At 34.2% G+C, this 14,998-nt stretch overlaps 2 protein-coding genes and 1 non-coding gene across 3 annotated transcripts; all 3 read left to right on the top strand.

Moving 5' to 3' along the window:
• Positions 1 to 1,669: 1,669 nt before the first annotated feature.
• Positions 1,670 to 5,466, top strand: LOC148572413 (putative ATP synthase 24 kDa subunit, mitochondrial). The gene is made up of 7 exons (XM_088508052.1): positions 1,670 to 1,904; positions 2,576 to 2,669; positions 2,912 to 3,056; positions 3,161 to 3,271; positions 3,523 to 3,669; positions 4,172 to 4,294; positions 5,197 to 5,466. The coding sequence occupies exons 1-7, from the start codon at positions 1,863 to 1,865 to the stop codon at positions 5,258 to 5,260; spliced, it is 726 nt and encodes a 241-aa protein (XP_088364178.1). The 5' UTR covers positions 1,670 to 1,862; the 3' UTR covers positions 5,261 to 5,466.
• A 296-nt stretch (positions 5,467 to 5,762) lies between these two features.
• Positions 5,763 to 7,915, top strand: LOC107631141 (violaxanthin de-epoxidase, chloroplastic). Its single transcript, XM_016334483.3, has 2 exons — positions 5,763 to 6,314; positions 6,544 to 7,915. The coding sequence occupies exons 1-2, from the start codon at positions 6,036 to 6,038 to the stop codon at positions 7,852 to 7,854; spliced, it is 1,590 nt and encodes a 529-aa protein (XP_016189969.2). The 5' UTR covers positions 5,763 to 6,035; the 3' UTR covers positions 7,855 to 7,915.
• An 87-nt stretch (positions 7,916 to 8,002) lies between these two features.
• TRNAG-GCC (transfer RNA glycine (anticodon GCC)) lies at positions 8,003 to 8,073 on the top strand. The gene has a single exon. It is a non-coding gene; the product is annotated as a tRNA-Gly (tRNA).
• The last annotated feature ends 6,925 nt before the right edge of the window (positions 8,074 to 14,998 follow it).

Below are 14,998 nucleotides of genomic sequence, written 5' to 3'. Positions count from 1 at the left end.
CCCCCCTCCCCTAACAAATTTTAAAAGTTCATATACTATTATAATAGATGTATTGTATAGAGTAAAATTTAACGGTGAATGCTATGGTGCCTAAGATATGGTGTCTAACTTCCTAAAAAAGGTAAAAAAATAATATTTAATAAACTTTAAATATTTTACTTTTATTTTATACATTTTATTTTTTATTTATAAAGATAAGTTAGACAATTTAGGCACCACAATGAAAGGCACCATAGAATCCACCAAATTTAATAGTATAATGATAGTAAAAATAGTTACTATTCTTTATGTATTAGGGTTTAAATTTATTTCTTTACATATATTTATATTATTTATATTTTTTATTTAATTTAGAATTTTTTTTACATTTTTTTAAGATTAATTTTAACATTTATAATTATATAAAAAAATATTTTAATATTATTTATGATAATATTATTTTTTCTAATTTTATTTAGTTGTTTCTTTTTTATTATTTTTTAATTAATTTTTATCCCTATATATTATATAAAAATACTTTAATATATTTTAAATTTACATAACAAAATTGTTAGTACAATTAACTTATATTATTTTATGTTATATTTTTTAATGATATAAAATATAAAAATATAACTTACTGTCACATAAATACTTAATAAGGTAAATTAATTAACAAAATATTTAAAAATATATAATTTTATATTTTATTATATGTAAAACTATAAAAAAATTATAAAAAAATTTGTAAAAACTGAGATAATTATTTTATTTGACAAGTATTTATTAATTTTTTTAATCAAAAAATTAATTATAATTATATTTATTATTAAATATATAGCATTATATTTGATTATACAAAATTTTAATTTTCAATCCCTCCACTCTTAGATTCCTAAATCCGTCCCTACATACGTACATACTGAAATTGTACATAATAAGAGTATGAAAAAAAGATACACACCTACATATTAAAAATATACATAGCATATACAGAAAGAAAGTAAATATCATGTTTTGTGTTTTTTTTTTTTTTGAATTTATTATATGAATTTAATTTTGATGAATTGATAATGTAAAATTTATACAATCGTACAATTATAATATTTTTTGGATTATTATTCATGCTATTAATATAAAAAATAGTTATTTTTATTAATGTAGCATCATGTGATTGAAGGCTAATTTTTTTTGTTATAAATGTAAAAGTGGTGATATATCTTAACATTGTAATTTTTGGTGTTTTTCAAAGCTGTAGAAAGTATACAAATCGGAGGGTCCGATTTTTATACTTCAAAATTTTTAATTTCTTTTAACACAAATCGGATGGTTCGATTTGTGTACCTCTAGAAATCGGACGATTCGATTTGTGTACCTCTAAAAATCGGACGGTCCGATTTCTGTATTTCTAATAAATCGGACCGTCCGATTTCTGTTTCTCTAGTTAAACGATTTTACATTTAAGAATAACACCCAAACAATTTATATTTTAAAAAAATATTACTACCACTCAAATATTAAAAATAAAAAATTCGTAATTAAATGTACGTGTAAAGCTTTATCTCGATGCATTAAAATTAAATTGTTTATTATATATGTTATGTATATTTTTTCATTATTGGAAAAAAAAAAAAAGGAGAAATGGTTGAACTTGAACCGTAGATATCGGAAATCGGAGGGCTTAGATATAAGACTCTGCTAAACCGAAGATGCGGTAATAGGATGCGGGAGGGCGTACCTTACCGCTCCCTGACTTTGTGAAATCTCTCAATAACACAACACTCACATCCCTCACAGAGACAAAGGGAATCAAAGTGAACCCTAAGCGTTAAAAGGACGATAAAGCTCAACAGCACCACCACTGAACTTCGATCGATTCATCAATGGCACTATCTTCTCGCCTCTTCTCCAAATCCAATAAGCTGGTCTCTCTCTCTCATCTTTCATCTCTCCAATTATTACCTCATTTCATTTCTTCGATTCCCAATTGATGCATTCTATTCCTTCTCCCCGATTGAGTAGCTAGGCTTGTTTCCTGGTTGCTATTGCATTTATTTTTTTCATGTTAGTGCTTTCTGGTTCTGTCTCTTTAATGTCGGGATCTATATCTCTTCTGGTTAATTTTTTCGAAAATACGTAATGCACTATGTATCTTAATATTTGGAAAATAGGGGTTTTCCCCCCTCTTTTTCACATGGCTGGGTGTATATATCATTTGTTAATTTATGTCGATAAATTTTGTTTACCCTTTGATTCTATTGATTGGGGAAATATGCTTTTTGCATTTGGGTGGAGCCGGAAATGGTCAACATATAAATGTATTGGGTTTTGTGATCCTTGATCATCGTCATCGTGATTGGACCCTCATAAGTCCTAACAAATTGTGTTTAGGTTGGGTTCCTTATTATTTTTAATTTCATACGATTGAACATTGTCAAAGTATTCCTTCTGGTCCCTGCCTCAATTCGCAGCTGAAACTCCTGTTTTCATGCTTAAGCACCCCCCCTCCTCTTTTCTCTTTAGTTGATATGCATCATTATTAAGAAGGGATGACTATTTAGTTGCCATGTGCTGAATTTTCTCTCTCTTCTTATAGGTCTATGCCAGTCAAGTATTTCTGCAAAAGGAGCATGCTATTCCTGTTCGTCACTTTGCCAAAGGGTCTGCCCCTCCTTCCCTCAAGGGAGATGGTCAGTTCTCCCGTATATCTGTATTATTTTTTTTTATCAAATTGATTTCTTATCCACCAGTGGTAATTTGAGCTTACGAGAGCTCATTGATGATGTGAGATTTTGGGCTCTATTTATTCTAGTAGTTAGACTTTCATCGAGTCTTATTTCGATTTATTCCCCCCCCCCCCCCCCCCCGCCTTTCCTTTTTTGTCTTTTCTGTCACTGTCTGACAATGCACTCTTCATTGAATGGGGAAATAGAGATGCTAAAGAACATTTTTGTGGAGTTGAAGAACAAGTTTGAGACTGCCATGGGAATATTAAAGAAGGAAAAGATTACCATTGATCCAGATGATCCAGCTGCTGTTTCTCAGTACGCAAATGTCATGAAAACTGTTAGGCAAAAGTAAGACTCTCTTTTAGTTTTTGTTTTATTGTAATTCTCTGCTCAATACTATTATTATTATTATTATAAAAAGTTCTGATTATAATGCCTTGTTCATCCTGCAGGGCAAACTTGCTCTCAGAGTCCCAAAGTATCAAAGGAATCATTGAAATGGAAACACAAGATATTCCTGATGCTCGCACTTATCTTTTAACCTTGCGGGAAATAAGAATCAAGTCCGTGATGATCTATTCTACTATATCCATTAGTAACTGTATATGTGCTTGTTCATGTGTTACCTTTGTCATTTTATTGTTATGCTTTGTTCTTTATGCTAAGTTCAAGAATAGGTATGATATGTGTTATGTAATTCTTGTACTTGTTGTTCTCTTGTTTTAAGGCAACATAACGCCAAACATCCCTTGTCTTTATATCTTGAGTTCTTTTCACGTGGCATTTTATATTTTATTTATATACTATTTTACAGGGATGGTCTTACGGATGATCTTGGCGCTGAGGCTATGATGATGGAAGCATTGGACAAAGTTGAAAAGGAGTTGAAAAAACCTCTACTGAGAGATGATAAGAAAGGAATGGACCTTCTCTTGGCAGAATTTGATAAGATTAATCAGAAGTAAGTCACCCTTCACCCTATTTTGATTTATCAGCCTTGTATCAAGTGTCATCTAGATTCTAGTCTTTCAAATTTTCATATTATTTAAATTCCCTTTCATTGTCTTGGATTATACAGGATTCTTTCTATGACTAATTGTTTGTGACTTCACAAAACCATTTTCCCCTTTGGGTGGCATGTATCATCCTCATAGTAACAGAAAGTGGTCATCCTTCTGGCTGTGTAGAGGAGATAGATATTTGTGATTAAATATAGAGAATATTGTACTTGGGGAAGGAAGATGTCAATTCATCAAACTAACCAAGTTTCATTCTTTCATAGGCAGTGCACCTTGCATCATATTATCAACTATTTGGGAATTCTATTGTCTATACTTAGTTGCCAATTCACCCACTGGGTTTGGTACATAAGTTGAAAACAATTCATAATTTGTTTGTAATGTAATTACCTATGATATTTCTATTTCTCTTTCCTTTTTTCATGTTTGGCGGTGACATCTTAGACTTGGAATTCGGAAAGAAGATCTACCAAAGTTGGAAGATCAGCTAGAGCTTAAAATAGCCAAAGCACAACTGCAGGAACTGAAGAAAGAAGCTTTTGAGGCAATGGAAACGCAATTGAAGAGGTATTGCTCATGACACCCTATCTTACTGATATATGTTTTCCCCATCTCATTTCTCTGGAGACTTTTGCATGCACAAGCCCCGAACACGCTTTGTTGTAAGCGCATGATAATTAATCTTATTTTATATTTTGATTCTAACTCCAAAGGAACTGGTACAGAACGATCCCTTCGCCTTTCCTATAGCTTTCTTGGTTTATGGCTTTTGAATGTGTCATGGCTATGATGCACGGACACTGACACGTACATGAGACACGATACTACACGAGACACGCTGACATGCGAATTTTAAAATCTCATAAGACACAGGGACACGCATATATATAAAATATAAAGTATTTTTTAGATAAATCGTAATGATATTTTGATATTTTATTGATATTAAAACATAAATTAATTTTTTAATTATTTTTAATGTCTTGTTTTAATTATATAAAGTATTTAAAATATTTTTTGTTTAATAAATAATAATATATACTATTTCTAAATTTATTTCAAGAATATATGTTAAGAATAAAACTGTACACGTGGACACATGATAGTATTTAGGTGTGTCTAAACATGTCTGTAGAAAAAATTTATATTTTTTATTAAGATACGGTTGGACACAGTAGACATGCATGTCGGACGAGTGTCGGTGAGTGTCGTATCCGAAATGTGTCCAACACGTAAACACAGCAACTCAGCGAAGTGTCTGTGTTTCGTAGTGTTATGGTGACCAATTAATTTATTCTAAATCGGCGAAGTTTGTACCTCTTGATATACCAACCATTTTTTCCGCTAAATTGAGGACTAATGTCTTCTCTCCTGATGGTTAGAATTTAGCTATATTATTGATTCTTGCTTCCACCACAGGATTTTACTGTTTTAATATTTACTTTTCCTCGTATTCCTTGCCATTTCAGGGAGGAGTTCAAGGGTGAGGAAAAGGCTGATGTCAAATCTTTGGACGTCAGAAACTTCATTTAAAAAATGTCAAGATGTTCGCGTACATTAGAAATTATTGCATTTGGATAATGGTGAAATCTTGTTTCTTTAATAAATAGACACGAATGATTTTGAAGTGCAACGCCGGTGTCAGTTTTTAAGAAATGTTCGAGTTTTCAAGATCTTTGTATTCCGAATTCCAGATTCAAACTGGAAGTTGAAAGTATTAAAAATTTCGTTTTCCCCCCTTCTACTGTGCTTTACGAGTATTTATATTCATTAATCCTTATGGGCTATGGCCATGTGGGAGTCCCTGTCCCTGATTTTTTGCCTGCCTAGTTATTAATAACTAATTAATTACATTACATTATTATATAAATTTGATAAAAAAAATATTCATCAGGTGTAATATAGCATAGCCAGTGTAAACCTAATTATGTGGGATAAATTTAGCGGAGTTGCCTCGAGCAAAAAAATATCTTTCTAACCTAGCACTTTAACAACCTTTTTTGCAAAAAAAAAAAAAATTGCCCAAGTGATTCTTAAAATTCCGGATTCAAATTTTAATATAGAGAAATGAGGCACATTATGACATTAAGCAAAAAGCGAGCAATAAAATGATAAATACGATTTTCCAATAGAAAAATCAAATTAAAAGCTCAATATCCTAATGAAGCTAGGTTCCAAAGATTCTGGAGCTGGAATACGACAGTTGTACGTGTACCTATCCGGTATTCAGGAGGAATAAAAAGCAGCGAGTGTTTGGCTGAGAGGTTCTCTTCTCTCTATTCTTTCAAGAGCGAAGACAGAGGTTTTGATGTCTCTGAAAGTGCATGCTCCACGTTTTCTGACACCGGTTCACACAAGAATCGGTTTTCTTCCAAACAAACCTAAATTCTTCGGAACCTCTTTCCTTCGTCGCCATGCCACCTCTCGCTCGTTTCTTCCTCATCCTCTTCACGCTTCCCCTGCCGTTGTCTCCGCTGTGACGGCTGAGCAGCCGCCTGAGCCTCCGGTGAGGATGCTGGCTGTTGTTGGCCATGGTGCTGTCAGCCCTCTCAAGTCTGCACTATGGCAAGAAGTCATGCTTCACACTGTTAAGTAACAATTCTTCCCATGTGATTGTATTATTTCATTACATCTTATTCAGTTTTGCTTGGATGAAAGAATGCATTCAGATTTGTGGCTGAAAACATTTTGTATTTCCATGTGATGCGTCCTTTGCTGAGCTGTAATATCTAATATGTTTTCATGATAATTTTTTATATGGATAGTGAGCTTAGTTTTTCAGTTGCGTCGAGTGCCATTAATATTCCTTTTTACAGGCAGAAAGACTGAAATGGGTTGACGAAGGATATGAACTTCTTGTATTTACCGATGAATGTATTCAATCTGATCAACAAAAGGCTCTCAGACTTCAGAGTGAATTACTGAAGGCTGATATATTGGTGATTGTTGCTGTTACAGGAAAGGAATCAATTGAGTGGATTAAAATCCACAGCAGAACTATACAAAATGTAATATGCTTTGACTCTACAACAGATTTGAAGAGCAAATTAGGAGGCTATGAAGTTCACAATCAAGTGAAAGGAAGTATATTTGGAGAAGTGCTCGGAAACTCTCAATCAGATAAAACTGGAGAGTCAAGTAAAGTAGTGCAAACTGTATCCGAAGCATGGGATCGACATAGTTCTGATGGTATAAGGTTCTGTTTGCTGGTATTAATCAATGCTTATATAAGGCCAGTTCCAGTGTTGAAGAACTTGAGAGCAAAGGGTTTTTCTACCTTGAAGTGCATGCTGAGGAACTGTGGCCGCCAGGTACTTAATTGCTTGTTGGATCCTAATTGTAGAAAAGCTCTTCAATGCTTGAACCGGTGCAGTCCTGTTGATCAAGTATGTAACTATAGGTGTATTGCTTCATATGAAAGTGCGAACCTAGAAGCCTTTTCACTCTGTGTATTACAGAAAAACAACTGTCTTGAGCTGGAAGCAGAAGTCCCCAACAAGCCGTATGTGCCTCCAATGGTTAAGTTTCGGGGGCAGGACATAAACTATGAAATGGCAGAAGATTTGTTTGTTGGTTGGTTGGGGAATTTGCAATGGAGCTGGCGTGTTGTAGCCGGGCAGAACCCGGCATACGATCAATTTCCATGTCAATACCAACTATTCTATAGGGGAAAAGCAAAAGGGTCATTTTGGTATGAACCAGTATTCCAGGTAAAAACATTAGAAGGACAAATGGTTTGGAGGAGGAGAAGATACCGGGTTAAGAGAGGTAAGATACCCGGGACATTCCATTTCAGTGTATTGGATAATGGAGTTGTTTCAAATGAATATTGGACAATCGTGGAAGTCGCCGATGATCTTAGTTGGGGTTTGTTCCACTATCATGGAGCTGCGAGAGCTGCAGGGCAGTCTTATACTGGAGCAGTGCTTGTTAGTCCAGATGGAGCATTTCCAAATGAAAGAGAGAGGACAAAGGTAGTTGCTGCGCTCCAGAAATGTGGAATAAAAGAATGGGAGCTATATAATGTTGATAATTGTTCATGCATAGATCCCCCCTTAGGAATTCCAGATGGTTCAAATTTACATTCTACAGTCCAAATTGAAGATCCAAATCGGATGCCTGTATGATTGTGCTTGATTTGAAACTATAGTGATTTATGTTTTCATTGTATTTCTAATGGTTCAATAACCAGTGTCCCGTAGAATGTGGATATTAGATGTTACTGCACGTTATAGTTACTATTGATGCTAATGCTCTGATATGCCTCATAAATTGGCACCAGTGGTCTAGTGGTAGAATAGTACCCTGCCACGGTACAGACCCGGGTTCGATTCCCGGCTGGTGCATAGTGCATTCTTCTTTTTATATTTTATTTTCGTTTAACCTACAAGTGCTAAATCTCATCCACTGCTCAACCAGTAGCGCCTCCTCTCTGTTTTTTAAATTTAAAGGATTTTCTTCACTTAACAAAATATTTCATTTCAACAATTCAACTACCCTAAAATCTAAAAAATACCAAACATTCACACTTACTTCGGTAATAAATAATTTAAATTCATTGATATGGAAAGATACATGTAGTTAATTAGTTTCATTCCTTTTAACACAAAAAAGAAAGGGTTTAAATAAGGTTTTGGACTATACAATATAGTGTATTTTAGTTTTGTTTTCGATAAAATCTAAAAAAATTTGGTTTTTACTCTTATCATTAGTATATTCAATTAAGGATTAAACGTGGATATGACATATTTTATAAATATTTTAATTTATCACAGCATTATTTAACTTATCATCTAAACATTTAATATAATAAATAAACAGTAGAAAATAAAACTAAAATTTTTTAACTTTTACAAAATCAAAATAAAAAAGGAATATATAAAAACCAAAACTAAGAGAAGAATATTTTATAAGACAAAAAAAGCCAAAATTATTTCATCCAACTTTTCAGTTTAATATCAAACATTATAGGTAATTCTTTCATCCGATAATTAATGGCCAGTGTAATTTTACAGATGCTACTCAAACTCTTACAATATCTGTATTTTGTCTGTCAAAATTTTGTAAAAGCCTACGTGCCAGGTGTATCTAATTTATTTGTAAAATTTTTATTTAAGGTGTGCTCGATTCTTTGTTAATAAAAAATAAAAGAAAACACTTACATAATATACAGAAGAGACCTTCATTGTAAAAAAAAGAAAAAAAAAGAGTAATGTTACACATTTAAATTTTTTTATGAACGAAGTCTAACCAAGTTCAATAATAAAATTTAAAATAATATTAATCATAATTAATTTTTGTTATATTAGACTAATTTAATTAAACTTAATTAAAAAAAACTTGAATGTGAAATATTATTATTAAAAAAAACACACATAATTTCTTCTCTCTTTGTATCGCTAGTCACTTGAAATATATACGAGAGCAAGAACCAAAATAAAAATGTGATGGCAATGATAGTTAATTGTTGTTATACAGTAATTTTCAAATGGAATAAATTTTGGTGTCTCTTAAGTATACGTGATAGTAGGGCTCATAATATTGATTCTATCTATGGGTATTCAACCCAATCAACTTATTTGGATAGGATCGATAATTCAAACCATAACATGTCAATTTGAGACTGGAACGAATTGAACTATGAACATGATCAAGTATAAATTTAGACTTAATCTTATTTGACCTATTTGCATCATCCTTGATATATCATAGAATTGAACTCACATCCTTTCTATTTTATATATGTATAATATAGTTGATAGAATTGAATCCACATCCTCTTCATTTTATAATTTTACATATATATTGATCCGTACCTAATAACTCGGAACCATAATATTATACTTCGTAACAAGTTTTCAAAAAGCCGAAAAATATTGGATCTCAACGGCTCATACACGAATCTCGAATATCCAATACCAGGATGGTTACATTAAGCAACAATAAATAAGGAACGAGTATGAGCTATAAGATCATCAAGAAAAAGCAAAACAGAAAAGAACATTCCGACTTAAGAAGTTTAGTATTTCGAGATTTAGTACTGACTTGAGCGTTGGAGTTCTTTTTGCAGGTCTCCCGCATTGGCTGGACTAGTGTGGAATCCATAGTACAACACACAGGAGGAAGACGACGGAGAAGCTCCCTTCAGTGTGGACGAGCTATACCTCAGAGTCCCGCTTCAAGACGGAACATTTGGTGCCCATCGTGGAGCCGACTATAAAGTTATCCTACGATTGTATTTTATCCTTTTTTTTGTAGGATTGTGATCATGACGGATGACGGCACTCCCCCTCCCACTCCAACTCACGCTGAGTTTGTAGCCATGAATATCACTCTCCAAGCCGAAGTGAAAAAGATGGCCGACCTACTTGCTGGTAGGATCCATGGGAGCAAGAAGGAAGGAGAAAAAAAAAATGCCGAGAAGGAAAATCTAGAGGACGAACACCATTCTGAAACGAATACAGCAATGGAAGTCACTCCACCAAAGACTAACAAAAGAAGAACGAATCCTTTTTTCAGAAGAAATAATAAATTTTCAAATGCCAAAGAACTTCACGCTGCCAACAACCCTGAAACCATACGAAGGGTCGATTTCCAACTTCGAAGAATTTGCCAATTTGTTCATCAATCAATTTGCAGCTTTGAAGATTTATGTCCACGATTCCAATTACCTCAGTACAATCAAGCAAGGGTAGTATGAAAGCCTGAAGGATTACATGATGAGGTTCACCGAGGTCGCAATAAAAATTCCCAATCTTAGTCTTGAGGTTCACCTACATGCCTTGAAAAGTGGTCTCTGTTCGGAAAAGTTTCAAGAGACAGCTGCCGTCACAAAACCAAAGACACTAACTGAGTTCAGAGATAAGGCGGCCAGACAGATCGAAATCGAAGAACTCAGGGAAGCCAGGAGGGCAGAAAGACAAACCCCTAAATGAGACGAGGACATGCACGGAAAGCAAAACCAAACATGAAAACAAAAGAAGCGGTTCAAACTAACACCTAAATTTGACTTATATACACAATGCAACACGAAAAGAGAGGACATAATTAAAGAAATTCTCCATGCAAAAATCATAAAATTACCTAGTAAAGCAGGCACTTACCAGGATCAGAAGTACGTGGACAGGAGCAAGCACTGGGTATTTCACCAAAAGTTTGGACATGCCACCGACGATTGTGTGGTCGCCAAGGACCTATTAGATTGACTATCACGGCAAGGACTACTGTACAAGTAGTAGCCGAATATAAAAGACATAATAAGCCCGGAAACAACAAATCACTCCAACACAACCTCGGGTACCAACAAGGAACAATGGCCCGCCTCTAGTCAACCCCCTCTAATGAGAAAAGTCATCAACTACATATCAGCAGGGTTTGCATGTGGCGGCGAGAAAAAGAAGTTACAGAACCATGCTTACCCGGCAAAGAGAGCCAACGCCACAACAACCAACCCTTTCCATTCCCAATATCACTTTCACAAGTTCGGATTTCCAATCTCAAAGTGCCAACCTCGACGACCCCATGGTGATTTCAGTAACCACTGGAGAGATGACAATCCGAAAAGTGCTCATGGAGCTTGGAAGTAGCACTAATGTATTGTTTTAATCAACCTTTAAGAAGATACAGTTAAATAAGAAAGCACTCCAACCTTCATCCGGAGAGTCAGTTGGCTTTTTCGGAGAAAGAGTCCCGGTAACAGGTTATGTATGGGTGCGAACCACCCTAGGGGAGTACCCACATTCAAAGACTTTAGACATTCAATATTTAGTAGTTAATTACATTAGTCCATATAATATCATACTAGCGAGACCCTCCCTAAACTTTTTCTGAGCCATTGATTCTACTATTCATTTGTGCATTAAATTCCATGTGCAAGATGGTATAATTGCAATTGTTCATTCTAATCAAAGAGGCAAGGCAATGCTATAATGTAGGACTCAAGATTAAACAATCCAAAGGATCAATTCCATGAATTAACTTGGTTTACAATACCAATGACATGTCGGGAATAAACGAGCTAGATCCTCGGCTAAGCCGGGAGGAGCGATGATGGGGGAAAATCGTCGGTAAAGAATTTCACAGAAATAATCGCGTTGCAAGTATAGTTCTAAACCGACAATTAAACCTCAATTAAATTTAATTTGTTTGTCACTAAAGCAAACCCAATAAAAATAAACCGAAGTATTAAACATCGGGTCGTCTCTCAAGGAATTGCAGGGAAGTGTAGTTATTATTAGTTATGGGAAAGTATCTTTTTGGGTTTTGAAATAAGGAACAAGTAATGTAAAATAGCAAGAAAATAAATAATAACTAAGAAAAGTCCTAGCAAGGATTGATAATTGGAATTTCTATCCTCATTATCATAGTCACTTGTGATAGTAATTGCCTTTTGCTCTCACTTAGTTAACCTCTAACAATTGAAGGTAAGTCAAGTGAGAAAATCAACTTGACTTCATAAGTCCTAATCAAAGACTAGAGTTAGTGAAGCTCAAACCAACTAGCAAGTTTCAATCACCAACCAACAAGAGACTTATGATGATTCAAGAGTCTCCAATTAATCAATTCAAGCTAAGAATATAAAAATCTAACTTAAAACTCTCCCAAGCATTTTATCAAACACTTGGAAGGCACAATATAAAAACATAGAAAACTAACAAGGAATATTAAATCTAAACAACCAATTGCAAACATCAATAATAACAAACGAAGAAAGGAACAATAATTATAGAATACCTCAAACTGCATTAAAAAGAAAATTGAATCTAACATGAGAATTCATAAACTAAAATGGCAACATAAAGTAATCAATAAGGGAAATAAATAAACTAGAATCCTAGAGCAATTAAAAATAGAAGAGAAACTAAATTAAACTAAGATAGAAATCTGAAATTGAGAAGAATTAAAACTAAGAAACCTAAAACCTAGAGAGAGGAGAGAGCCTCTCCCTCTAAAAACTACATCTAAAACCTAAAATTATGTGAATAAATGTTGTATGAATGATTCCTCCACTCTACAGCCTCTAATCTGTGTTTTCGGGTTTGGAACTTGGCTAAAAACAGCCTAGAAATTTCCCCCAGCATTTTCTGATACGTGCAACACGTGGCTTTGTCACGCGTACGTGTCGCCTACGCGTACGCGTCGCTGAACTTTCGCAAGGTCACGCGTACGCGTGATCAACGCGTGCGCATCACCTAACTGTATGGCAACTATGGCAAATTGCATATCATTTTGAAGCCCAAGATGTTAGCTTTCCAACGCAACTAGAACCGCCTCATTTGGACCTCTGTAGCTCAAGTTATGATCGATTTAGTACAAAGAGGTCAGGATTGACAACTTAGCAATTCCTTCAATTTCTTGTATTCCTTCCACTTTTGCATGCTTCCTTTCCATCCTCTAAGCCATTCCTACCCTATAAACTCTGAAAACACTTAACAAACATATCACGGCATCGAATGGTAATAAGAGGGGATTAAAATTAGCAAATTTAAGGCCAAAGAAGCATGTTTTCAATCATAGCACAAAATTAAGAAGAAAAATGTAAAACATGCGAATTATATGAATAAGTGTGAGTTTAGTGGATAAAATTCACTCAATTAAGCACAAGATAAGCCTTAAAAATGGGGTTTATCAATCTCCCCACACTTAAACATTAGCATGTCCTCATGCTAAGCTCAAGAGAAGCTATAAAGGAGTGAAGAGGAATGGTAAAACTTATGAAATACAACATATCTATATGAATGCAACTAAATGCAAAATGCTCTTTCCTACTTAGTTTAAAAGTAAATAAATTCTCCAAGAATAAATATAAACTGGATTCCACTAATTCAAATCTCAAAATAAAGTACAAGTAGACTTGCAAAAGAAAATAGCTCATGAAAACTGAGAACAAATAATCGAGCATCGAGCCCTCACCGGAAGTGTATACACTCTAATCACTCAAGTGTTTAAGGTTCGATTCTCTCAATTCTCTACTAACCTTGCTTTCTAAGGCTTGCTCTTCTTCTACCAATCAACAAATAAGGGTCAAGAGGTCTTTTAAGAGGGTTGTAATGGGGTCAGAGTCAAGGTATGATTGTATTTGGCCAAGTGGACTAAGATCTAAATCCTTAATTAACTTAAACTTTCTACCTAACTTAAGCCAATCCATGTAATTAGAATATAAAACCTAACTATCCATTAACTATGTTTTGCCACATATTCATGCATCCCAATTTGAGTACAACTCATATGCATTGCTAACGCCATTTACTTTGGGGCATTTTGTCCCCTTTTTATTATTTACTTTTTTTTTTCTCAATGCATATGATTAGATTATTGAATGCAAGAATATATGCTCAACTATTGTTTGGACATTTTCACAAGAATATACAACACCCAATTCTCAAACCAAATATTGGCAAACCCAACTTCCCCACACTTAAATCATGAATACTTTCACTAGTCTAAGCTAACCAAGGATTCAAATTAAGGACATTATTGTTTTTCTCTTAGAGTTAGTGATGAGTTAAAGTAAAGAATAAATGGGGTTAAAAGGCTCAACATTGGTTTACAAAGGATAATGAAAAGGTTAAGGCCATATGGGTATGTAAGCTCAGTGAAACAAGGCCTCAATCATGTAAGTGCATGCATACATAAAAGAATGAAAATATAGAATTAAGTAAGACAAAGATCACAATTTTAGAGAGAAAAACACACACCAAAAATAAAATATTGGTTGATAAAATGCAACCAATCAAATAAGCTCAAAAATCTCACAGGTTTTATGTGTTCGAGCTCTAAAACCATGTTCCAAAATAAAATTCTTCAAACAAGTTTAACAAAAATTTTAATTCAAATTAGTGAAATGCTATAAAATAGTTTCTTGAAAAGGAATTCGTCACTTCAACCAAGTAGTGGTAAAATATGCACAAAATCAAGCAAACATGCAATCAAACATGCAAATGCAACAATGAACTAACAAATAAAATAAAACATTGGTGTTGAGAAGAAAATAACTAACCCACGGAAGTCAGTATCGACCTCCCCACACTTAAAGATTTCACCGTCCTCGGTGCATGCAAAGATGTGCAGGTGGACGGGTGGCTCCAATTGATGCTTTTTTTTTTCAAAAAATGTGCGTAGGAACTTGTCTGTCGCCCCATGTAAACGTCTTCTGGTTCCCTTCCTGGTGGCCATCCTGAAAGAAGAGAAAAGGGAAGAAAAGTAACCCAAAAACAAAGATAGAAAACAAATAAAATATGGTTGGGTGAATGCCAAATAATGAGAGTCTCA

Source organism: Arachis ipaensis, chromosome B3 (assembly GCF_059453495.1).
Source record: "Arachis ipaensis isolate K30076 ecotype BB chromosome B3, ASM5945349v1, whole genome shotgun sequence".
Taxonomy (NCBI): Eukaryota; Viridiplantae; Streptophyta; class Magnoliopsida; order Fabales; family Fabaceae; genus Arachis; species Arachis ipaensis.
This window is presented reverse-complemented; position numbering and strand designations above follow the sequence as displayed.

Bases quoted from the DNA above. Each gene is read 5' to 3' on its own strand.
- LOC148572413 (XM_088508052.1), top strand. From the start codon at position 1,863: ATGGCACTATCTTCTCGCCTCTTCTCCAAATCCAATAAGCTG. The intron at 2,670-2,911 runs GTCAGTTCTCCC...ATGGGGAAATAG, and splicing joins TCCTTCCCTCAAGGGAGATG to AGATGCTAAAGAACATTTTT. The intron at 4,295-5,196 runs GTATTGCTCATG...TTGCCATTTCAG, and splicing joins ATGGAAACGCAATTGAAGAG to GGAGGAGTTCAAGGGTGAGG.
- LOC107631141 (XM_016334483.3), top strand. From the start codon at position 6,036: ATGTCTCTGAAAGTGCATGCTCCACGTTTTCTGACACCGGTTCACACA. The intron at 6,315-6,543 runs GTTAAGTAACAA...TCCTTTTTACAG, and splicing joins AAGAAGTCATGCTTCACACT to GCAGAAAGACTGAAATGGGT.